The sequence below is a fragment of the Thamnophis elegans genome, chromosome 13, assembly GCF_009769535.1.
Source record: "Thamnophis elegans isolate rThaEle1 chromosome 13, rThaEle1.pri, whole genome shotgun sequence".
Classification (NCBI taxonomy): Eukaryota; Metazoa; Chordata; class Lepidosauria; order Squamata; family Colubridae; genus Thamnophis; species Thamnophis elegans.
In genome coordinates, this window is record NC_045553.1 from 1837439 (window position 1) to 1863479 (window position 26041).

Here is a 26041-nt window from a genome sequence, read left to right on the forward strand (position 1 = left end):
TACTTCGGTGTCCACAGCAGGTAGGCGGGGCTAGCCGGGGGGGGGCGGGGACCGGGAAAGAGGCCACCCGGGCCGCCCCAACCCTCTGCTCTCTCTGTCTTCCCATTGGCTGTCCCCGAGGGCCAATGACAGCGGCACAATCGGGCGGTTCCATTCTGTGGGAAGTGGAGGGGGGGGAGGAGAAGAAATTGGGGTGAGTTGCAGAAGGGGCGAGTTTATGAGTTCGTCCTTGGGAAGGGAGAGGCTGTGACGTCACCGTATTTTAAAAAAAAAGAATTTGGGGGCTCTTACGTCACATGTTGCCCTCTGGAAGCTCATGATTGTTATAATGAAAACTATCAGCATTTATTTCGTTGTGGTGGCTTTATAAATACTAAATATGCCTTTTGGAAAATGTTTGGTTTAAAACAGTGTTTCCCAACCTTGGCAACTTGAAGATGTCTGGACTTTAACTCCCAGAATTCCCCAGCCAGCGAATGCTGGCTGGGGAATTCTGGGAGTTGAAGTCCGGACATCTTCAAGTTGCCAAGGTTGGGAAACACTGGTTTAAAATGTATAGTAGCAATAATATTTAACATATGGTCTCTGTGTTCATTTATTGGGTTCTCCCCCCCCCACCCAGTTCCCCCCTTTTTTTACCAGCTGCTCCCAAATTATAAATTATGAACTCAAATCATAATATAAGCTAGTCCTTAAAGTTCCAGCCTTGCAAAAATATTTTAGAAACACAGCTGTTGTTTGGTAAACAGAAACTTGTCTGATGTCAGCAAAACTTTCAGAAAAGCAGTTTTTAGAATTACGTCATATGGAGAGACCTGAGCAGGAAGCTTTTCTGGTTAGGAGATTATGCTGGAGAAGTAAGCCATTCTTATCTGCTATTCTTATCATTAAGTCTTCTTAAATTTACACCAAGGTCATTAGCATAGCAATTGGTAATGTGTCATACAGACCTTTGCTTAATTGTGGAATCAACGCTAATAAAACCAACTGTTAGTATTGAAAAGTAACATTTTTTGATGTGCAGAATATACAGGATGATTGCATTATATACACAAGTCCTTGTTTTGTAAGCCTAAAATGAAAGATGAGCAATAAAAGTGAAGAGTTAATATTTTTTGCAATGTTGAAAAAGATTTTTTTGCTTAGCTTCCCACTTCCAACGTAGGCCCAATGATTCTTTATTTTCCTCAAGGCGAGTTTACACAACCTAACCTGTGTGCTTACTGAGCTAAATCGTATTCCTAGTTGCACGATAAATGAATTAGAAACCAAAGGGCAGGATTCACACCACACAGCCATTAAACCAATCCAAGCTTACACCAAGCAAATGTTGGGATATGATGTGAGAATGATTAAAAAGTTAACAGTCTTGTATGAACGTATTTGGAAAAGGACGGAAGTTTCTCCAGGGGAAGAGACTATTTGTAGTTCAAAGTAGAACTGTGGGATTCCTGCTATCTCCGAGTTTGGTAGTTTGCTTGCAAACATTTCGTTATCATATTAGGTAGCACTATCAATGTTGAGTTATTTAGATCATCACCCAATATTTCACACAGAACAGAAAAGAGACAGTGTAGAAATAATAATTAATTACTATAATAATTAAAAACCTAGATATTTGCAATTTAGAACACTGAAGCTTTTCCTCTGACATTCCACTTGTCTGGAATGGAATAGGGTCTCCTGCTTGTGGCAAGGGGGTGGACTAGAAGGCCTCCAAGTTCCCTTCCAATTCTTCTTATTCTGCAATTTCCCCCCTATTTCTTTTAAGCCCAGCGGAACTCTCGTCACCCTGACTTTTGTTTCCGCCCCTACTAGGAACCGTGACACCCCCCCCCCTCAAGCTTCGCTCTCATTGGCTCAGGCCCTGCTCAGGCGCGCTCCCTTCGGCGCCGGCGATTGGCTGCTCCGCGACGCAGCGGCGGTTGCCCCGGGAGACGGGTGCGGGTGCGCCTCCGTATGCGGTCCCCCATCGCGGCGCCGCGGACGGAGCCATGGCCAGCGTCCACGAGAGCCTTTACTTCAACCCCATGATGACCAACGGCGTGGTGCACGCCAACGTCTTCGGCATCAAGGACTGGGTCACCCCCTACAAGATGGCCCTGCTGGTGCTGATCCGGGAGCTGGGCCACGCCGGGCCGCAACTCAGCCTGCTGGACAGGCGGCGTCTCAACCGGCTTCTGTTGCCTCTATTGCAGGTTGGGTGGGTTGGGGAGGGGAGCTGGAGAAAGGGTGAGGCCTCTATCCCTTTGGGGCCTTTTTTGTGTGTGGAGAAGAGGGCACGTTATTTATTACATTTATTTGCCGCCTATGTCGCCTGGGGGGCGGGGAGGGGGTTACTCTAGGCGGCTTAGCAATAAGAAGAAATACATGAACAAAATGTACAGCAAGCTGGCAGGAATAGCCAACGCTCCAGAAGACAGGCTTAAGATACAGAAGGATCTTGACAGACCTGAACCTTGGGCGCTATCTAACAAAATGAAATCCAAGGGTGGAAAAAAATGGCAGGTTCTACATTTAGGCGAGAAAAACGAAATGCACAGGTACAGTATAGGTGGTACCTTGCTCAATAGTTGTGAGAGGGATCTTGGAGTCCTAGTGGACGATCACTTAAATAGGAGCCAGCCAATGTGCAGCAGCTGCCAAAAAAGCCAACACAGTTCTAGGCTGCATAAAGAGAGGGATGGAATCAAGATCACAGGAAGGGTTAATACCGCTTTATAAGGCCACACTTGGAATACAGTACCCAGTTTTGGTCTCCAAGATGTAAAAAAGATGTGGAGACTCTAGAAAGAGTGCAGAGAAGAGCAACCAAGATGATTAGGGGACTGGAGGCTAAAACATATGAAGAACGGTTGCAGGAACTGGATATGTCTAGTTTAAAGAAAAGAAGGACTAGGGGAGACATGATAGCAGTGTTCCGATATCTCAGGGGTTGCCACAAAGAAGAGGGAGTCAAACTATTTGCCAAAGCACCTGAAGGCAGGGCAGCAATAGCAATAGCAGTTAGACTTATATACCGCTCCATAGGGCTTTCAGCCCTCTCTAAGCGGTTTACAGAGTCAGCATATCGCCCCCACAGTCTGGGTCCTCATTTCACCCACCTCGGAAAGATGGAAGGCTGAGTCAACCTTGAGCCGGTGAGATTAGAACCGCTGAACTGCGGATAACAGTCAGCTGAAGTGGTCTGCAGTACTGCACCCTAACCACTGCGCCACCTCGGCTCAGGACAAGAAGCAATGGGTGGAAACTAATCAAGGAGAGAAGCAACTTAAAACTAAGGAGAAATTTCCTGACAGAACAATTTTATCAATGGAACAACTTGCCTCCAGAAGTTGTGAATGCTCCAATACTGGAAGTTTTTAAGAAGATGTTGGATAACCATTTGTCTGAAGTTGTGTAGGGCATCCTGCCTAAGCAGGGGTTTGGACTAGAAGACTTCCAAGGTCCTTTCCAACTCTGTTTTTTATAGAAGTGTCATCTTCTGACAGAAATGCAGGAACTAGAAAGGACAAAATTATTAATTTAAATGTAAAAAGGTCAAAAGCTTTAAGAAAAACAGAAGCAAAATAATAGAACAATAAAATAAACGGTGAAAAAGACCACAATGAGAATATGGCTTGAACAACTTTCCCTATCTCATTTGGGACTTTGAAGGCGAGGCGGGGTCTTGTGGCCAGGCAGGGTTTCATTTATTTTTATTTACTTCAATAAATAAGTTGTAAATTTAATTTACTTATGAATTTGTAATTTGGAAGATAGTGTACTCTGGGCAGCTGATGAGAAGAATAAAAAATCCAGAAGAAGGAGAAAAAGGAAAGTGTTTAACAACCAGCAAACAGTATATAAATACACGATGTTTATATTTTATATAAATGCAAAATATAAAATGGTGCCAGGGCCAAAATGAGTATAGTCTTTCTGTTTAAGACAAATGGCTAGAATGGTGTAGCTTGTCCCTGCACATGTAGAAATCTGGTTATGTTTGCACAGATATTGAACTAAATTGTGGTTGTTTGAATGAATTGGGCACATTCATCCAAAGTTTATTTTTATGGTTCCATATGCTGTATGTATGCATCAATGGGATTAATTCAGGAAATCATATTTTGTGAACTCCCGAGTTAATGGATTGTGTGATCACGGTCGTTCTAACAGTTAGTGTTACTTCTTTATTTAGGGTCCTGATATGACACTGTCTCGTTTGAATCAAGCTATTGATGAATGCTGCCCCGAAATAGCAAATTTTGTTCAAACAAGGTAAATGTGTTTTTTCCCTCTTTTTGCATATTCCAGTTTGTTTCAATGTTTGCTTACCAAGACTTATTAGTGGGGTTAAATGTGCTTTGAAAGATGTAACTTTAATACATTTCTCCAGATTTTAGGTACTGTCTCTGAAAAGGAAGTTTGTTTTACAAGTTTGAAAATGCTTCTTTGGATCCATTAACTCAGAGTTCCCAAATATGATTTCCTGAATTAATTTGGATGAAGAAGTTTGTTCATCCTTTTTTGGGGTGTGGGAGGGTTGGTGCTACAATTTCAGTTCTGATTTCAAAATAATTATTTATTTACATTCATCTTTTAGATGAACTATATTTAGTTCGTGTCCTTTGTGTACAGAATATTGTAACATCCTCTGTTGGCCTCACTTAACAGGATTAAAATGATGGCAGAAGGTGAATTGAAAGATATGGAACAATTCTTTGACGATCTTTCAGACTCGTTCAGTGGAACTGAACCAGAAGTTCACAAAACAAGTGTTGTAGGTAAAAATAAAAAATCTTAGTTATTTTACATTTTGAATCTTCACTCCTTGGTTAAAATGTAACCGCCTAAGCTGGTTTGCTTCAGCACCCAAACCCAACTTAGTTAATTTTTATGGATTTCCAAAATCTTTTTGACGCAAAAAAAATATTTCGCCATTTGTTCCCTGTAACGTTCCCGTGGTTTGTCCATGAGGCCAATGTGGAGAAAAGACAGGACACGATCTTTCTCGGGATGGAGCGACCCAGATTGGGGGTCTGAGAGCCCCTTTTATTGAGATAGGACAAAGGCAGGAGGAGCAATAGCATGTGGTTAAAAACAGCCTGTAAACGTACAATTTCTAATCTACTGCTCAGAGAAGTTCTGTCTATATATGGTCAAATCCTGGACGTCATTGGTAGGGCACATCTCAGAATGTTATGTTATGAACTATCAGGATGTTATGGTGTTTTAGGATGTGATTATATAAAGGTATATTGTTATTAAACAGACAATCAAGAATGTAAGGGTGTGAAGTTTCCGTGGTTCGCCCATGAGGCCAATGTTGAGAAAAGACAGGAGACGAACTTTCTCGGGATGGAGCGACCCAGATTGGGGGTCTGAGAGCCCCTTTTATTGAGATAGGACAAAGGCAGGAGGAGCAATCAGCATGTGATTTAAGACAGCCTGTCAAACTACAATTGCTAATCTACTGCTCAGGGAAGTTCTGTCTATATATGGTCAAATCCTGGGCGTCATTGGTAGGGCACATCTCAGAATGTTATGTTATGAACTATCAGGATGTTATGGTGTTTTAGGAGTTTGTTTTCTCCTGTGTGGTTCAGCGTGGCTCCGCATGCCCTGGTATGAACTGGGCCATGGGTGACCCACACCTACACAAGGAACTATATTACAACAGTTCCCTTTGGGGAAATGCTCCCTGTTGTGGTGGAAATGGGTATTACAAAACCGGGGGAAGATGAGGAGGTTTGACTGTATTGCCGAGCTGCTAAGGCAGGAGATGTTCCACGTCCACAATAACAGCCTCCTCCTTGCCTCTGCAGGCTTGTTTCTGCGCCACATGATCCTGGCCTATAATAAGCTCTCATTCAGCCAAGTCTACAAGCTTTACACGGCTCTCCAGCAGTTCTTCCAAAACGAAGAGAAGAAAGGCAGGGGTGATGAGAACGAAATGGAGCTGACACGCGGTGGAGAACCGGACGAGGAAATGGAGAGAAAAGAACTTGACGGGCCATTCAGGTTATTATTTATTCGTTTCTAGGAAATCCATATTCAGCCACAATCTGTGAGGACTCTGACCAGCTTATTAAACAATAAGAAGATATTGACTGGATTACTGTAACGCGCTCTACATGGGGCTGCCCCTGAAGAGTACTCGAAGACTGCAGTTGGTCCAGAATGCAGCCGCGCGAGCAATAATGGGTGTACCTAGATACACCCACGTTACACCTATCCTCCGCGAGCTGCACTGGCTTCCCATTGGTCTCCGGATACACTTCAAGGTGCTAGTCGTTACTTTTAAAGCCCTACATGATTTAGGACCTGGCTACCTCGTGGCACGACATAACCGCGAACGTCAAAAGCGTGCCGACAAAACGGCAGCGCTAAAACCGCGATGTCAAAAGCGCGCCGACAACAGCGCGCCGACAGAAGCGCGATTTAAGTTAAGGTAAGGTTTAGGGTTAGGTTTAGGGTTAGGTTTAGGGTTAGGTTTAGGGTTATGTTACAGCGCGCTTCTGTCGGCGCGCTGTTGTCGGCGCACTTCAGCGCTCATTCGTCTCCGTGGTTTTGATGGTGCGGTTTTGTCACCGCGCTTTAGTCACACGCGCTTTTCTCGTACGCGCATTTGTGGTGGAACCGGCTACCTGAGAGACTGCCTCCTGCCATTTACCTCCCAAAGACCGATTAGATCACACAGATTGGGCCTCTTCTGGGTACCATCGGTGGGTCAATGTCGGCTGGCGACCCCCCGGGGGAGGGCCTTCTCTGTTGCTGCCCCGGCCCTATGGAACGATCTCCCCGTAGAGATCTGGACCCTCACTACTCTTCAGCCACTAAGACCTGGCTGTTCCGGCAGGCCTGGGGCTGTTGATCAGCACCCAGCCCCATTTTAAGTGTATGTATGTTGCGTAATTTTAAAATGATTTATTTCTATTTTTTATTTTTAATTCCCTTGTTTCTCTAAGCCGCCCAGACTCCTCTGGGAGTGGGCGGCATACAAATACCAATAAACTGAAACTGAATTGTACATAATGTTGAAAACACAAAGAAAGCCAACAACTATCAAATAAACCAAAACACACACAAGGAGTGTAATCCCCTCTAACCAAAACTGGGGGAACAGCCAGTTGTTAAGAACTCATATATATGAGGGAGGAGGGGGACAACTATGCACACCATTATAATTAAGTATATCTTGATTTTGGTTACTGAATAAAAGCTAGGAGTGATCTCAAGATTCCCTGTATGTGGCCAGTCCAAACATTTGGATAAATTTGATGAAAAGTTCTGAAATCGTTGTCTACATTTGGGCAAAAGGGTACTCATAATTATGTAATGTGTACAGTTGCTAAAGCTTTTTCTGTACCTACCAAAATAGGTTTCAGGTTCTCAGAGCACCTTAGCTAATGATGACTGTGAAAACTTTCACCCTCTAATGCAGGAGTCACTAACCTTTCAGACCTCAGGAACCACGAAATTCATAATTTTAAATCCGGCGGACCACTAATATGATCTGCCTGATCTGACCGGCTGGTGGGTGTGGCTAGGTAGTCATGTGACTGGGTGGGCGTGGCCAACCCGATGTCACTCACATGAAGGGGCGCCTCGCCAGCCTCTACTCGCCCCTCCCCTCCCAGCCACTCCTCGCCTGCCTGCCCGGGCTCCTTAGGGCCCCCAACAGGAAGCAGTTGCTGGAGCTAAGCAGCCACCAGGAGAAAGAGTTGACAAAACAGCTGGCTCAGTTCAAATTGGATCTGACTGAGAAGGAGGCTCAGCAGAAGTTCCTCACTGAGGACTAGGAGCATGGTTTTTCCAAGCAGAGGGAAGACCTGCGGGAGTGCAAGGCCAGGTGCCGGCGCCTGGAGGCTCAGCGGGCTGAGATGGTCAGCCAGTTCCAGGCCAGGATGCAGTCCCACTGGAACGAGGCCCTCCGGCTCTTCCCCACCAGCGGCTCTTCCCTCCAGCCTTCGCCCAAAGCCCCCCACCAGGAGGCCGAAGCAGACCCCAAGTTGGAATTTCTGCCCCTTCGACCTGCACAAAAAGACCCCGAAGGGGGAGACTCTCTGCAGTAACACAAGCGTTCATTCCACGTATCCGTCCCAGGGGCCGTAATTTGAAGACAACTGATTTAGTGCAATATTAAAAATGTAAATAATTTTTCTGTGGATGACCAGTGCTCTAGTGTGACATCTGAGGGTCTCTGTTCTGGGTTTTTTGCCCTTTTTGAAACAAACTGCTGTCTTTGCTCCTGTACTTTTGGGTCTTCTAATTTTCTGGAGGAATGTCACAATGGTTTCTCTCTTTGAAGGGAGGAAGAAATATCCTGCAACGGGCCCCTCTCACAGAAGCAAGCAGAATACTTCCTCTCCCAACAGGTACGTTGATTGGTAAGTTCAAGACAGACTGAGTATTTTGGCCCGTTCAACTTCCCATCACACCATACTTAATACATGGGAAGATACAACAGTGGATATGGAAGAGATTCTACAACTTGAGGACTAGAATCTGGATAGACCTGTAGTTCCAAAAGGGCAAAGTGTTTTATTTAACAGATTTCCTACTATCTCCCTAAAAGAATATCCTCAGTTGACTGCGTAAGAAGCAGATGCAACTTAAGGAGGTCTTTGTACGATGTGGCTAATGTCAATTTCCGATTTCTGTCCCGGAGCTTTTGCCAATAGTCCAATCTTTATAAAATGTTCTACAGGGGGCATATCCACCCCCCCCCCCACCGGCAAGGTTGGCTAAAATGTTCAGCAACACATCCCCAAAATGTTGGAAATGCAAACAAGTCATCAGGCACACACTAGCACATGTGGTGGGCCTGTAAAAAGGCGGTTCCACCACAAAACCACGAACGACAAAATCGCGCTCAACGAAAGCACGTATGTGACGTCATCACAGCGGATGAAAACATCGCGCTGTGATCGATAAATGTAAAAATAAAGCAAAAACCTTACCCTAACCCCCCCAAACCTAACCCTAAACCTAACCCTAAACCTAACCCTAAACCTAACCCTTAATCTAACCATAAATCTAACCCTAAACCTAACCGTTAACCTAACGCTAAACCTAACGCTAACCCTTAACCTAACGCTAAACGTAACCCTAACGCTCTAAACCTAACCTTAACCTAACCCTAACCCTAACCCTTACCTTTATGTGAATCGGCGTGCTTTAATTTTATTTTTATTTCAATTTTTAATTTTTTTCGTCGCGCTGTGATGACGTCAAATGCGCGCTTTCGGCGAGCGCGCTTTTGTGGACCGCAGTTTTGACGGGTCACGAAAAAGGCAAGGCGACTTTGGTTACAAATTCAGATGTGGCTAGAAAAAACGGTTGGACAACATATAAAATTCAAGCTAGATTTTTTTTTATTAGGTATTATAACAGAAGGCTATAGTAAAGGGTCAATGTACTTCACATCCTAACAGCAGTGAGAATGGTGTATGCACAGCAAATGGAAAAAAAGAAAATATCCCTTCAGAAAAGGAGATAATAAGGAAGATATTAACTTGTGTAGAAATGGATAGACTAACGTTAGAATAAAAAAAACAAAGGAGAGACAGAATATTATGACACATGGAATAGATTTTATCAATGGCTAGAAACACGAGGTGGGAATCGGAACAGAAAAAAATTAGGCTAAATAGACCTGAAATGAGATATTATATACAGTATGTATTAGAATGAATACGTTAATCAAAAATAATTGTATAAGACTAGCAATGTGTAAGTAGTATATATGTTATTTGTCTTTCACTTTGGTTTCTATGGTGGATGAAATGCCAGGACAGTCACACTGTGAGAGAGAGGGAGGGAGGGAGGAAAGGAAAGAGAGAGAGGGAGGGAGGGAGAGAGAGATGCTGTCTCAATTGGCAGCTTGAAGAAGTGCGGTCTTCAACTCCCAGAATCTCCCCCTCCCCCTAAGCCAGCATGACATCCACACAACTTCAAGTTGTTAAAGTTGCAGAACGCAGATATATGGAAAGTTTTTTTAGTGGTGTTGATTAGGGGAAGGTTTAATTTAGATTGTCCCAGAAAATTTACATCTCTTTAACAGAAACAAAAGATTTTTTTTTTAAATTCTAGGCATCTTTGTTGAAAAACGATGAGACCAAAGCCCTTTCTCCAGCATCCTTACAAAAGGAGTTGAACAACTTGTTAAAATTTAACCCGGATTTTGCTGAAGCGGTAAGTGAGGTTAATTTGTTTCCTTAAATCCTGCCTTATCGGGTGTATCCCACTGCGCTGGGCTAAGCAGCATGAACATCAGGCAGGCAAGGCAGACTCAAGAGCTCCCAATTGATACAGTTGGTGTTCTGATCCATGTAGTCCTCAATTTAGAACCATAACTGGGCCTGGAAGATCTGTCATTAAGTGGGTCATGTCCAATTTTACGGCCATTTTTTGTTGCAGTCAGCTTGCATGAGGTGTCAATCCCACCATGGTTTGTAAACCGTAGTCTGGGATTGAAGGTCATGTGAGAACCCACCCTATTATCCCATCTACTTGTGATTAAGGTAAAGGTTCCCCTCGCACATCTGTGCTAGTCGTTCCTGACTCTAGGGGGCGGTGCTCATCTCCGTTTCAAAGCCGAAGAGCCAGCACTGTCCGAAGACGTCTCTGTGGTCATGTGGCCGGCATGGCTCAACGCCAAAGGCTCACGGAACGCTGTTACTTTCCCACCAAAGGTGGTCCCTATTTTTTTACTTGCATTTTTTACATGCTTTCGAAGTGCTGGGTTGGCAGAAGATGGGACAAGTCACAGGAGCTCACTCCATTACGCGGCGCTAGGGATTCGAACCACCGAACTGCCAACCTTTCTGATCGACAAGCGCAGCGTCTTAGCCCCTGAGCCACCGCGTAATTAAGAACACGATTATTTAGTGCCAAGCCAGCATTCTCATATATGGCTCTGGCAGTTTATACAAACCTGGTTTGTTTCTATCCAGCATTACCTGAGCTACTTAAACAGCCTTCGAGTCCAAGACGTCTTCAGCTCAACGCACAGCCTCCTTCACTACTTCGACCGCTTGATTCTCACTGGGGCAGAAAGCAAAAGCAACGGGGACGAAGGTTATGGGCGAAGCCTCAGATACGCGGCTCTTAATTTGGCTGCGCTGCATTGCCGCTTTGGTCACTAGTGAGTTGTTTTCAATCGACTTTCAGAATTCCACCTCTTAGCCTAGGGGGGTGAAATTATACACCCCTCGGAGAGGGTCCCGCAATTTGGGAGTCCTCCTGGATCCACAGCTGACCTTAGAACATCATCTGTCAGCTGTGACCAGGGGGGCCTTTGCCCAGGTTCGCCTGGTGCACCAGTTGCGGCCCTACCTGGACCGGGAGGCCCTTCGAATGGTCACTCACGCCCTCGTCACCTCAAGACTGGATTACTGTAACACGCTCTACATGGGGCTGCCCCTGAAGAGTGTTCGAAGACTGCAGTTGGTCCAGAATGCAGCCGCGCGAGCGATAATGGGTGTACCTAGATACACCCATGTTACACCTATCCTCCGCGAGCTGCACTGGCTCCCCATTGGTCTCTGGACGCACTTCAAGGTGCTAGTCGTTACTTTTAAAGCCCTACATGGTATCGGACCTGGCTACCTGAGAGACCGCCTCCTGCCATTGGTTCCACCACAAAACCGCGGTCGACTAAAGCGCGCTTGACAAAACCGCGTACCTGATGTCATCACAGCGCGACGAAAAAAGCACGCTGTGAGCGCTAAAGCTAAAATTAACACCTAAACCTAACCCCCCGAAACCTAACCCTAAACCTAACCCTTAACCTAACCCTTAACCTAACGCTAAACCTAACGCTAACCCTTAACCTAACCCTAACCCTAATGCTTAACCTAACCCTTAAGCTAACCCTAACCCTAAACTTAACCCTTACCTTAACGTGAATCGGCTTGCTTTCAAAGCGCTTTTTAAAGCGCCCTTTTTTCTCCGCGGTCGCTGTTGTTGCGCTGCTGATGACATCAGCGACGCACTTTAATCGGGCGCACTTTAGTGGACCGCGGTTTTGTCGTGCCACGCTGCCATTCACCTCCCAACGACCAATAAGATCGCACAGGTTGGGCCTCCTCCGGGTGCCTTCGACCGGACAATGCCGGCTGGCGGCCCCCCGAGGGAGGGCCTTCTCTGTAGCTGCACCGGCCCTGTGGAATGATCTACCTGTAGAGATCCGGACCCTCACCACTCTCCCCGCCTTCCGTAAAGCCACTAAGACCTGGCTGTTCCGGCAGGCCTGGGGCTGTTGATTATATCCAGCCCCACTTAGACTGAATGGATGGTGTATTATTTTAATAATTGTATCTTTTCTTAAATTTTTAAAATGCTTTTGTCTTGCTTGTGAGCCACCCAGAGTCCCAGTGGGAGTGGGCGGCATACAAATTGTATTAAACTGAAACAGAAGCAAGCAAGGAACCTTTCCTGCCTCTGTGGTTTTTCTATCTTCTCAGCCGTGGGTTGGGATTTGGGTCGAATATATCTAATAACCCCTAGGCAAAAAAAAACATCAATATAAATAGTAAAATGTTCTTTATTTTGTCCTCCAAAGAAAATTGAATTTCTACATGTCCCCTAAGAAAACTAGGTTGACTTGCCAGCCTGTAGCAACTCCTTAGTCGCTGCTTCTATTGTCAGGGTTCCAAATAGCATCCAAAAATAAAGTCCAAGGCAAAGTATTGCTTAAAGTCCCAATTGATGAAGAGAGCCATGTTGGCACATCTGGGGAAACACAAATCTGAAAGCTTCCTGGTTTTCCCCGCCCAGTTGAAAGTTCAAGATCTTGCCCCCCCCATACCCACAAGTCCATCACATAGTCCGATCTTCCACTACCTTGCTGGCAGTTCCACCCATCCAGTTCCGGTCAGGTGCAGAGACAAAGGATGATCTTGGCTTTCTAGAAAGAATGTCGTTATGGCTACATAGCATCTCACTCTCTACAATCCCATTTTCCCACCATAGAAACTGCATAGTAGAATAATGGAAAGTCTGGCAGGCCAAAGACCCAAAAGAAAAGATGGCTGCAGGCCTGACATCTACATTACATTTATAATAACTCATTGCAGAAGGGGAATCACCTGAGCCTGAGATACTGCAGCCCGTCATAAATATGACTCGGTTACCAGGCGCCTCAATTTTGATCATGTGACCGTAGGGATGCTGTAATGGTCGTTAAGGGCGGGAAAACGGTTACAAGTCACTTTCCCCAGGGATGTAATTTCGGATCGTCATAAGCGAAGGACTACCTGTATATTCTTAAGGGCGTAGATATTATTCGAGCCTTAACTACCTCCGTCTTCCCTCTCTGGTTCCAGCCACCAGGCTGAGCTGGCCCTGCAGGAAGCCATCCGGATTGCCCAGGAATCCAACGACCACGTCTGCCTCCAGCATTGCTTGGTAAGGCTTCCTAGCAGAAGATCCGGGATCCTCCTTACTCCCCGTTCCGATACGGCGCTTTGAGCCTAGGTGGCCGCTGCCGTGAATCGGAGGATCACAGAGGCCGAACGCCGCGAGTCTTGACCGGTTTTGATCCAGCTTTGAAAAGTGTGCGTGTGTGTCGGGCAGCATGCAAGGATGCTTCTGCTGACTCTGAGATTCCTAATACCGGGGCGTTCACAGAGCCCAGACTTCTGAGCCAAAAAGGGACTTCTCGGTTCTCTGTAACAAATCCTATTTCTCTCCTGTCCCTCTTTTTTCCACCAGAGCTGGCTGCACATCCTGGAACAGAAAAGATCGGATAGCTGCATCCTTCTCGAGCACTCTGTGAAGAAAGCCGTGTATTTTGGATTACCAGTACGTGCCGATCCCTTGGTCCATTTTCTTTTTTCACTTGGTCAATATCTTTTCTTTTTAAAGACACTTTTCCCTACCGTGTTTCCCCGAAAAGAAGAAAGACAGGATCTTATTTTCTTTTGAGCCCCGAAATAAACACCTGGGCTAATTTTCGGGGAGGGTCTTATTATTTTTGAGGCGCAGGAGGAGGAGGCGAGTGGGGTCACCTCGTGGTTGCTGCTGTGTTGCAAGATTTTCGGGGAAGGGCTTATTTTAGAGCATGCATTCAACAGCCCAATTGGGCTCATTATCTGGGGAGGTCTTATTTTTGGGGAAACCGTGTCTGTGTGTCTGTCTATCTATCTATCTATCTACCTATCTATCTTATATCTATCTATCTCTGTCATCTCTTTATCTCTATCCATCATCTCTATTTATTTCTATATCCGTCTGTCTGTCTGTCTATCTATATCTATCTATCACCTATCTATCTCTCTCTCATCTGTCTGTCTGTCTGTCTATCTATCTATCTATCTATCTATCTATCTATCTATCTATCTATCTATCTGTCATCTCTTTATCTCTATCCATCATCTATATTTCTATATCCGTCTGTCTGTCTGTCTGTCTCTATCTGTCTGTCATCTCTTTATCCCTATCCATACCTATATTTATTTCTATATCTGTCTGTCTGTCTGTCTATCTATCATCTATATCTATCTCTCTGTCATCTATCTATCTATCTATCTATCTATCTATCTATCTATCTATCTATCTATCTATTTCTCTGTCATCTCTTTATCTCTATCCTTCATCTATATTTCTATGTCTGTCTGTCTGTCTGTCTGTCTATCTATCTATCTATCTATCTATCTATCATCTATCTATCTATCTACCATATCTATCTATCTGTCATCTCTTTATCTCTATCCATATCTATATTTATTTCTATATCCATCTGTCTGTCTATCTATCTATATCTATCATCTATATCTATCTCTCTGTCATCTATCTATCTATCTATTTCTCTGTCATCTCTTTATCTCTATCCATCATCTATATTTCTATATCCGTCTGTCTGTCTGTCTATCTCTATCTATCTGTCTGTCTGTCTGTCTGTCATCTCTTTATCTCTATCCATCATCTATATTTATTTCTATATCCGTCTGTCTGTCTGTCTATCCATCTATGTATATCTATCTATCATCTATATCTATCTCTCTGTCATCTATCTATCTATCTATCCACCTACCTACCTACCTACCTACCTACCGTGTTTCCCCAAAAATAAGACAGGCTCTTCTTTTCTTTTGACCCCTGAAATAAACGCTTGTCCTTATTTTTGGGGAGGTCTTATTATTGTTGAGGTGCAGGAGGCAGCGAGCGTGGTCACCTCGTGGCTGCTGCCTGGTTGCAATATATTTATGCGCTCAAAAGCCTGATTGGGCTTCTTATCCGGGGAGGTCTTATTTTTGGAGAAACAGAGTACTTGGCCCTTCTGTCTCCCGCTTGGGTTAGTAACGGCTTCCTCTTTTAAAACCCCTTCCTTTCCTAGTATTTGGCCTCTCTGGGGATCCAGTCCTTGGTCCAGCAAAGAGCTTTGGCAGGGAAGACGGCCAACAAGCTAATGGATGCTCTGAAAGACTCCGACCTCTTACACTGGAAGCACAGCTTGTCTGAACTGATTGATATTAGCATCGCCCAGAAGACGGCCATTTGGAGGCTGTACGGACGCAGGTACGTCCAGCCTCGGTTAGGGCGGAAGGTCTGAGTCGGCATTAGGGATTCTTTGGAAGCTTAGAAAACCTTCCATTCTGAAACTCTCAGGAAGCTGCGTTCAGTATTACTACCACATTTTTCTGAGTATAAGACGCACCAAGGTTTTGAAGAGGAAATACAAAAAAAAAGTTTTCGCATTCTGCAAACAAACCTCTCAAAAATGGCCTGTTTTTCATGAAAACAGGCCTGTTTCTTTTTTTCAAAAAAAAAAAAAAAAAAGGCATAAATAGCCCTTAGAAGGTTCATAGTGTGCTCCTGCGGGGGTGGAGGGGGGGGCAAAAATGAGCAAAAAATGGCCTATTTTTTGCAAAAATGGGCCCGTTTTTTTGTCCAAAAAAAAAAAGGGGGCATGGTGGTGGGGATTTAGCAAAAAACGGCCCACTTTTTGATCATTTCTGCCCTCCCCAGCCCCCAGGAGCACTCTTGACAGCCTCCTAAAGGCTATGCACGGCCATTTTGGTGAAGGGGGTGTGGTTTCGGATGGCCAAAAATGCTGTAGTCCGTGTATAAGACGCACCCAGATTTTCAGCCTCTTTTTTGAAGGAAAAGGGTGTGCCTTATGCTCCGAAAAATACGGTAATTAGATTCCTCTGAATTAAAATTCAGAGCACAAAAGCCCATCTTTAGTGTTCCCAAACACAACAAGCCCTCTGTGGTTAAATCAATGATTCCTTTATCAGGAGCGCCGGCAGCCCCAGGAAAAAGTTTCTGTCTCACCGCAGGCTAATAAGCCCATCCGGCAGAGAGATGAATAGTTGTCTGGCACCTCCATTCATCTCCACACACACACACACCTGCCTTTTATCCCCAGGGCTAGGGTGGGACTTTACTAGCAGCAGTGGCTCTTCCATCCCAAGGACCGGCCCATAGATTTCCCCTGCTCTCCTCTCCTCCGCCACATCTATTTATCTCCACTTCCTGCCTTTTATCCCCAGAACTAGAGTGGGACCTTGCTAGCAACAGTGGCTCTTACATCCCAAGGACCGGCCCATAGATTTCCACTGCTCTCCTCTCCTCGGTGCCGCCTACGCATCCATGCGTCAGGCACTGAACCCAGCTGTCCCTCCTCTTCCTCATCAGCCACCTCCAGAACTGGGGGCTGTCTCCACCTGAGGGCTGATGGACAGCTCAGGCTTTGCTTCTCTCTCTCTCTCTCTCTCCCTGCCAGCTCCCTTCCCTCTTCCCCCTCTCAGGCTGACTCGATGCTGTCCCTCCTCCTCCGATTCGGCTGCGTGAGGAAGGGCCGGCGGCCAACAGGATACAACATTTAGCTTAGCAAATCCCAGGAGCTGAATACGACCTGGCACACCTGCAAACGAGGGGGTGGGGGGAAGGTGCAGAATACATTGCACTGATTTCCATAATGGCCACCGCGGAATTAAGCCCTTGAATGGTGTAGTGTTTTGTTTTTTTTCAAGGTACTGAGAGCCTCTGTTCAGAATGGAATAAAAGAAAACGGGCCAGGTGCCAAGGCTGTTATTCTCTGCCCATCTAAGTTCCCCCCCCCGCCTCTCTCCCTAGCACAATGGCGCTTCAGCAGGCCCAGATGCTCTTGAGCATGAACAGCCTGGAGGCCGTGAACGTGGGCGTTCAGCAAAACAACACCGAGTCCTTCGCCGTGGTGCTGTGCCACTTGGCTGAGCTGCACGCCGAGCAGGTGGGTGGCGCGTTGCTGTGTGCCGAGATTCCCCGCGGCCGTCTTGTACGGTCCTCGCGATAGTCCTGCCATGCGCCTTCCTTGAGGCTGAAGAAGAGGATTTGCGAGGGGGGAATCACCCTGAGTCCCACCCCATCTGTCTCATCCGGATACGCCCCTGCTTTCCCGCTCTACTGACAGGCACTAGGAGAGCAGTGTTTTCCAACCTTGTGCGGACTTCAATTCCCAGAATTCCCCAGGCCACACGTCTGCAGGTGTTCGTACAACCTCTGCTTGGGAGAACCTCTTTATGGGACAGTTCCGCATCTCGCCTAAGCGATCCATGGTGCCCTAAAACAGAGCCATCTCTTGCTCCAGAATGAGGCTTTTGAAAGTATCTAGAATAACATAGCTTTTATTAAATGTAGCTGATCATATATTAAATCATTTTTCAGGAAGTATTTCATGGTAAGCTACCTAGCTCAGAGGCTAAGACTTCGAGCTTGTCAATCAGAAAGGTCCGCGGTTCGGCAATTCGAAGCCCTAGCGCCGCGTAACGGAGTGAGCTCCCGTTCCTTGTCCCAATTTCTGCCAACCTAGCAGTTTGAAAGCAGGTAAAAAATGCAAGTAGAAAAATAGGAACCACCTTTGGTGGGAAGGTAACAGCGCTCCGTGAGCCTTCGGCGTTGAGTCATGCCGGCCACATGACCACGGAGACGTCTTCGGACAGCGCTGGCTCTTCGGCTTTGAAACAGAGATTAGCACCGCCCTCTAGAGTCAGAAGCGACTAGCACAGGTGTGCCTTTACCTTTTTACCTAGAGTCACATAAAAGTGAGATGGGTGACCATGTAAAATGAATGAATGAATAACTAAAAAGCCCTTCTTCGCATTGTATATTTTTTTTATTTTTGGAACTGAGGCACGACAGTCTCTTAGCCTGGACATGAATTTCTACTCTTCTTCCCAATCTCACTTTTTATACATCAGGGTTATTTCACCGCGGCCTCCGAGATCCTGAAGCATCTTAAGGAGAGATTTCCCACCAACAGCCAGCATGCCCAGGTGAGCTTCAGCACTAAACCCTGAGAAGGGAGAATGCTTTCTGATTTTGATTTATTTATGCGTTGGCCTTCAAAATCCTGTGAGTTGAATTATTAACGTCACGCTGGTTTCCGGAAATGCTTCTAAATAAATCCAGGTCTGGATTTTGTCAGACAAAAATAATGTTAACGTGAGACATTGAAAAGATTTAAGTCTAAACTCAAGTTATATTAATGCAGACTAACCTAACCTGCTGCTTTTGGGGATGTGTTGGGATGGCAAAACCCATAATCCTGGGGCGACATAGTCCGTTGCCAAAACGGAGGATGATGGGAGTCCCAACACCTCTGGGATGCCACATAAATGGAGGCAAACTGGATGCAGGCAACAATAAGGGTGGGTTGTTGCAGGCTTCACCCAGACGTCAAAATCCACTTCTTTCTCAACCTTGCCCAATCCTCTTGCGCAGCTGTGGATGCTGTTTGATCAGAAAATCCAGTTTGATCGGGCCATGAACGACGGACGCTACCACGTGGCCGACTCGCTGGTGGCTGGGATCACCGCTCTGGACAGCTGCGAGGGGGTTTACAGGTGAGAGAGAGAGAGCCGCCAAGGGCAAAAACGAATACCCGCGAATTCTCTTTGTCGCCGCTTTCGAGTCGTACCCGTGAGCCAGTTCCCAACCACACCTGCAGTCAGGTGAATCACAGGGAGGTTGAGGCAGCTTTCGATGACGGCTGGAAGTGCTCGGCGGGCCACGAAGTACGTTTTTCCCAGGCTGTCGTAACTCTGAATGGTCGTTAAAGAAATCGTGAGTTGAGAACTGTGCGGAAAGACGTGTCCGTTTCTCGCTCGCCTGTGCGTTGATTTTTCTCCCGGATGCTTCGTCCTGCTACGAACAAAATATTGTTTATTTATTTGCCTCCTGTTTCGTGGTGGGGTTCTTCCGGGCAGCTTGCAACTCCTAATGCTGTTTAATCACTGCTTTGACTTCAACTGCAGTAACACGAGGGCTGTCAACAGGTAACAAACTACATGCAATCCGTTCTAACCTTGATTGCAGATAAAATGTCACTGTATTTCCTTTGTACAATGACAATAAAGACTATGCTAAAAGGAGTTCAGCAATAGAGTAGCAAATGTGTGGAAAACCTCACCCCCATCCTGTTCGTTAGTTCTTTTAACTCCCTTTACCTTAAGCCAGCAAACTTAAACACTCAAAGAGCCACAAAGGCCCTAATCGGAAGCCCCCCCCCCAATTCAATTCTGGAGCCAACCGGAAGTCCGGTTCCCCCACCATAGAGTCCCCTCCTAGCACAGCGTCCTCTAACCTGTCCTAATTGAAAGTCCGATCAATTGTGGAGCCCACCGGCAAAAGGGAGCCGCAGCAGACGGATGGAAGAGCCACATGCGGCTCCGGAGCCACAGATTGGTGACCCCGGCCTTAAGCTGTCCGCTGTGGACCTTATGCGTTTCTGAAGAGGTCCGTAAAGAGGGCGTGCATAAGCGCACCAGTGTGCCTACCGTCCCTGTCCTACTGTCCCCCATCGATACGGACCCTTTTTATGTTGTTTATGGCTAAGTTTTACTTATTTAGATCCGTTTATCCGTGCCATTTTTTTTTTAATCTTTTGAGAGTTCAAAAGTTTTATTTCTTTTAAGACAAACATTTCATCATTCCTCAATCAGTAAGACATTGAAGTACAATTTTTTGTATGTCAAAATAATTCTAGTTTACCACCAAATTCTTGTCTAGCCTAATATATACCCCTCCCTCCCCCCAACCCTCCTCCTCCTTCCCCCCCCCCCCCGACTTCCCGGAACCCGTACACGGTATGGATTTCTAACAAACACAGTCTAAAATCTATTGAGAAAAAAAATAAAATAAAGAAATTAATAACATTCTACACTGACCTTAGCTTCTTCTTGCTGAACTAACTTTAAACAATTTAAATCATTTTTTTCATGTGTTTTTCCTTCTTGTTTCTTTGTGCTTGTTGACAAATTTGAATAAATAAAACGGGGGGATGGGGGGGGGGATGATGAGAAGAAATGTAGGTTCCACCACAAAACCGCGGTAGACAAAAGCGCGCTCGACAAAAGCGCGTACGTGACGTTATCACAGCGCGACGAAAACATCGCGCTGTGATCGATAAATGTAAAAATAAAGCGAAAACCTTACCCTAACCCTCCCAAACCTAACCCTAACCCTAAACCTAACCCTAAATCTAACCCTAACCCTAAACCTAACCCTAAACCTAACCCTTAACCTAACCCTAAACCTAACCCTAAATCTAACCCTTAACCTAACCCTAAACCTAACCCTAAACCTAACCCTTAACCTAACCCTAAATCTAACTCTAAACCTAACCCTTAACCTAACGCTAAACGTAACCCTAACCCTTAACCTAACCCTAACCCTAACCCTTACCTTTATGTGAATCGGCTTGCTTTAATTTTATTTTTATTTCAATTTTTAATTTTTTCCGTCGCGCTGTGATGACGTCAAATGCGCGCTTTCGTCGAGCGCGCTTTTGTGGACCGCGGTTTTGACGGGTCACGGAAATGTAAACATAACAATAGCAAAGGAGTCAAACGATACAAGTGAAGGGCCCATCGACTGGTTTTTCAGGAAGGCAACTCTACTCAGAGCCCAGAACCAGATGTCCAAGGCCCACAAACTCCTGGAGAAGCTCTTGAGCCACTGCCATAAAACCAAAAACACCGAGATGGTCATCAGGTAAGAAGAGACGCCGTTCCTTGCCAAAACTCGGTGGGTTTTTTTCTGGGCTCTACCTGTGCTCTCTTCAGCACCTTAGAGCAGTGTTTCTCAACCTTGGCAACTTGAAGTCCTGTGGACTTCAACTCCCAGAATTCCCCAGCCAGCTATGCTGGCTGGGGGATTCTGGGAGTTGAAGTCCACAGGACTTCAAGTTGCCAAGGTTGAGAAACACTGCCTTAGAGTACAGGTGTGCGGTGCCCTCCCCACCCCCTTCCACCCCATTTTTGGTCCCAGGAGGTTTCAAAATGGGGCGTGGAGAGGTGGATGTTGCGTGCATGCGCGGAGGGGAGGCACATTGCATTATGGGGGTGGGCAGGGGATTTCGGCACCCGAGCAGAAAAAGGTTAGCCGTCACTGACATCTAATTCCTCCTTTCTCTTCCTTTTGGGTTCAGCGTCCTGCTGTCGGTTGCCGAGCTGTATTGGCAGTCCCTGTGCCACACCATCGCTTTGCCCATCCTGCTGCAGGCCCTGGCTTTGGCGAGGGAGTTCCGCCTGCAGTACTTGGCTTCGGAAACCATCCTCAATTTGGCTTTTGCCCAGGTGCCCGTTCGACCCCCTTTCTTCCGTTTTCTCTTCTCTGCTGGAAAGGGAATGGACCCGTTTTGCAAAGCTCATGGCTGTTCTGTCCTAGGCTTCCCCAAAAAGCACGAGGCAGATTCCTGGCCCCGGCAAAACCCCTTTTATGAAGCGAATGTGAATTCCTCCCATTCACATCCAGCCGAGGCCTGGCAAACAAGTCTTTCAAAGGCGTATTTATGACCACAGACCTTATCTAGCTTGGAAAGCTGCCATGTCAATATTTTCCCAATGAGGTTCTGTGCAAGGAAAGACTACAGGGTCTCTGAGATTCACGGACAGATCTTCACACTCCTGAAACGAACAAACGAATTGCCTCCTGCAAACTCCACTCCCCTTTCGCTCCTCTTTTATTCCCTCTGGGAGGGGCCATTCACCGTCCACCTCTGGCCTTCCTCCCTTACTCGACCCCTGTTCTTTAGCTCTTCCCTTCGTCTGGCCACTCTGCGCATGCGCACACTGGGAACAGGCTCCAGCTGTTCTTCTGCCTCACTGATGTCCGACTCCGAAGGCAGCTGATAACTGTCAGACGGCCCTGGCCCCCTCTCTGCCTCCGACACAGAGCCCTCCGCAGAGCCTTCCCCAGACTCCAGGACTGGCCCAGGTTCCTCCCCAACCCTCCTCACTCTCCGACTGCCAGCTCTGCTGGCTGCTGGCGGGCCACAACAAAGCCCCCAGATATCCTCCAAGTAGGGGGGGTTAAACTGTTTGTGTATTGCATAAACTACAGCTAGCTGGCATCTGAAATACTTAGCCAGGAGGGGTCCTTGGTGGTCTCTGAGCTTTCTTGCTTTCTTGCAGATGTTTCATTACCCAACTAGGTAACATGATCAGTGCTAGAAGGGAGAGGAGGAGGAAGGGGAGGAGGAGGAGGACTGTAGGGTCCTTCATGCTCTCTGAGCTTGGTGGGTTTTCTTGCAGACGTTTCATGACCGAACTAGGGAACATCATCAGTGCCAGAAGGGGAGTGGGGCTTGCAGAGAGGAGGAGGAGGAGGAAGGGGAGGGGGGAGAAGAAGAAGAACTGTAGGGTCCTCCGTGGTCTCTCAGCTTGCTTGTTTTCTTGCAGATGTTTCATGACCCAACTAGGTAACGTCATCAGAGCCAGAAGGGAGAAGGGTTGGGAGAGGGAGGGGTGGAAGGACTGTGGAGTCTGCTTGGTTGCCTGAAACATTTCAGTTCCCTTTTTGGCTGGCTGATTGTCTCTTTTGAACAGTCTATAGATGTTCCAGGCTATTGGTGGCTCAGTGGACGGAGGGCCAGGATTCTAGAAATTCCCAAACAAAAGTTTTTTTAAAAACATTTAAGCAACTTTTTTATATCCCTCTGTGACACCAAACCGCTGTAATAAAAATAGCCGAGGCTTCAAAAAAGAACTTATAGCAATAGCAGTTAGACTTATATACCGCTTCGTAGGGCTTTCAGCCCTCTCTAAGCGGTTTACAGAGTCAGCATATCGGCCCCACAGTCTGGGTCCCCATTTCACCCACCTCGGAAGGATAGAAGGCTGAGTCAACCCTGAGCCGGTGAGATTTGAACAGCCGAACTGCAGAACTGCAGTCAGCTGAAGTAGTCTGCAGTGCTGCACTCTAACCACTGTGCCACCTTGGCTCTAGCCTGGACTTAGCCTGGTCTAGAGCAGCGGTCAGCAAACTTAAACAGTCAGAGAGCCACAAAGGCCCTAATCGGAAGGGCCCCCCCCCAGTCAATTCTGGAGCTGACCGGAAGTCCGGTTCCCCCACCATAGAGTCTCCTCCTGGCACAGCGTCCTCTACTTGTCTTAATTGAAAGTCCTATCAATTGTGGAGCCGTCCGGCAAAAGGGAGCCGCAGCAGACGGATGGAAGAGCCACATGCGGCTCCGGAGCCGCAGATTGCTAATCCCTGGTCTAGGGTTACTTAACCACAAACCATGGTTTCTAAGCTACAGACAAAACCCCACTTTGGCTCCAGGCAGCCCGTCCCGTCAGTTGCCCGGGGCAGAAGTTGTGCGGGGGTCCACCTTCCCGCCTCCCGCACGCTCAGATTCTTTTAAAACGGGTTCGCCCCCACTGGGAGCCGAGCTAAGCAAGAGAGGTAGAAGTTGCGCTTCTCATTGTGCCCCTGTTGTGCACCAGCGAATAAATGGTTTCTCCTCCAGGGGTGATGGTTGCCGTTGTGTTTGCTTCTTTCCCAGCTGATCCTCGGGATCCCGGAGCAAGCGCTCAGCATCCTCCACATGGCCATAGAGCCCATCCTGGCCCACGGAGCCGTGCTGGACAAAGGCGCCGCCATGTTTTTGGTGGCCAAGTGCCAGGTGGCCTCCGCGGCCTCTTACGACCCCACCAAGAAGGCCGAAGGTAATCGAGAACCGCGGACGTCCGTGGAAGGTCTCGGGGGGGTGGGGAACGTCGGGGTTGGTCTTGGGCCAAACGGCAGGCTTGCCAAGGGGCTTCAGAAGGAGCGACAGCGAGTAGCCATTGGTAGCCCCTCCCTCAGTTTCCCTATTCCCACTCACCCACCCCACCCCACCCCCTTTTGGGCCTCTGGGCCTTCGCGTCAGTGTCGACTCCTGTCGCTGGCCAGGACTAATTCCTGGAGGGTTGCCATTGCCTCTTCCGTAGGGCGAAGAGGGAGGGACTGGCTCCACTCACCCAGCTGTCTTTCGTGCGGGGCTGTAGAACTCACAACCTCCCCAGTTTCTTAAGTTCGGTGATTTTAACCTCTTTCTTTCTTTCTTTCTTTCTTTCTTTCTTTCTTTCTTTCTTTCTTTCTTTCTTTCTTTCTTTCTCTGTCTCTCTGTCTTTTTTCTCTCCTCTCCTTTCTTCCTCCCTTCCTTTCTTTTTTCTTTCTCTCCTCTCTCTCCTCTCTCTCCCTTTCTTTCTCTATCTTGCTGTCTCTTTTCTCTCTCTTCTCTTTCTTCCTTTCTTTTTCTGTCTCTTTTTCTTTTCTCCTCTCTTCTTCCTTCCTTCTTTCCTTCCTTTCTTTCTCTGTCTCTCTGTCTCTTTTCTCCTCTTCTCTCTTCTTCCTTCCTTTCTCTGTCTCTCTGTCTTTTCTCCTCTCTTCTTCCTTCCTTCCTTCTTTCCTTCCTTTCTTTCTCTGTCTCTCTGTCTTTTCTCCTCTCCTCTCTTCTTCCTTCCTTTCTCTGTCTCTCTGTCTTTTCTCCTCTCCTCCTTCCTTCCTTCCTTCCTTCCTTCCTTCCTTCGTCTCTCCTGCAGCCCTGGAAGCCGCCATCCTGAATTTGAACGAAGCCAAGACCTATTTTGCAAAAGTCGACTGCAAAGAGCAGCTGCGGGACGTCCTGTATCTCCAAGCCAGGCTCTTCCACAGCCTGGGTAAGACCCAAGAGAGAAACCAATGTGCCATGCTCTTCCGGCAGCTCCACCTGGAATTCCCTGCCCGAGGGGTCCCTCTGGTCAGCACTTTCAAGTGAGGCCTCTGAGCAAAGGGATCCAGTCCTTGGCGAAGGCCAGCTGAGCCGCTAAACTGGAACGAGATCCGTGAATCCGTCCTTCTGCGGGTCTCCCTCCCCTCGTTCTTATGGGTCTCCCACCCCGTGTCGTGTTCAGTCTTTGGAAATGCCAATAAATTGGTCTGTGGGCGGTGCCTGTGTTCAGATGCCCGTCACGCTTGCCTTGTCTGTTCTTGCCGGTCGAGGCCCCCTGACCCATCCTGGTGAACGGTGGCTTTCTTGCCACGGACTCCCAGTCCACGTCTTTGCCACTTGCGAACCACGGGAGATAATCCTCGGCTTAAGACCACAATTCAGCCCAATGTTTCTGTTGCTGAGCGAGAAATTTGTCAAATGAGGGGTTTTTTACGACGTTTCTTCCCAATGTTGTTAAGCGAATCACTGCAGCTGTTAAGGAACTCACGCCGTTGTGTGAGTGAATCCGGCTTCCCCCTCAAAATTGCTTGTCAGAAGGCCGTCAAAGGAAATCACGTGACCCGAGACATTGCAACCGTCATAAATACGAGCCAGTTGCTAGGTTAGTTAAAACGTCTAAAAATACGTCTAGCAAATGTTCGAAATGTTTAAAAATGGGCACATTTTATCATATGTGGTGGAAGTGTGCCAAAGTTAAAAAAAAATTTGGACAACGATACGGTGGTTAGAAAAGATTATAGGGAAACTTGCAGCTTATAAACCTTAATAGTTTTGATTAGTTACAATATCAGAAAAACCTGACAAGAAAAGTATGTATTTAATACTACATGCCCTAACAGCAGCGAGGATTATTTTTGCCTAATACAGGGGGAAAAAATGAAGATATAATGCGAGATGAAGAAATAAGATACTAGATTGTGCAGAAATGGATAGATTGACAATGAGAATTAAGAGGACGTAGAAGATTATCAAACATGGAATTTATTTTACCAAGGGTTGGGGGGGAAAAGGGGTGGAGATTAAGAACATAATCTGAACTGTTAAGCAAATTAAATACCCAGGCAACACGATGTTTGTAAAGAAATGTAT

The 26041-nt window shown here is 46.7% G+C and overlaps 1 protein-coding gene across 1 annotated transcript; it reads left to right on the forward strand.

Annotated features, from left to right (window-relative positions):
• Positions 1–1921: 1921 nt before the first annotated feature.
• ANAPC5 (anaphase promoting complex subunit 5) lies at positions 1922–26041 on the forward strand. Its single transcript, XM_032229906.1, has 17 exons — positions 1922–2198; positions 4181–4260; positions 4657–4766; positions 5808–6003; positions 8294–8360; positions 10078–10179; positions 10941–11131; positions 13314–13395; positions 13702–13791; positions 15326–15507; positions 17071–17206; positions 18174–18248; positions 18697–18818; positions 20860–20967; positions 21404–21551; positions 23762–23924; positions 24783–26041. Exons 1-17 carry the CDS (start codon positions 1995–1997, stop codon positions 24995–24997), a joined length of 2271 nt encoding a protein of 756 aa, XP_032085797.1. The 5' UTR covers positions 1922–1994; the 3' UTR covers positions 24998–26041.

What these genes read in the sequence shown, in the direction of transcription:
- ANAPC5 (XM_032229906.1), top strand. Translation starts at nt 1,995, where the DNA reads ATGGCCAGCGTCCACGAGAGCCTTTACTTCAACCCCATGATGACCAAC. An exon ending in CCGTGTATTTTGGATTACCA is followed by an intron (nt 13,792 to 15,325) that starts GTACGTGCCGAT and finishes TTCCTTTCCTAG; the next exon opens with TATTTGGCCTCTCTGGGGAT. An exon ending in TCAATTTGGCTTTTGCCCAG is followed by an intron (nt 21,552 to 23,761) that starts GTGCCCGTTCGA and finishes CTTCTTTCCCAG; the next exon opens with CTGATCCTCGGGATCCCGGA.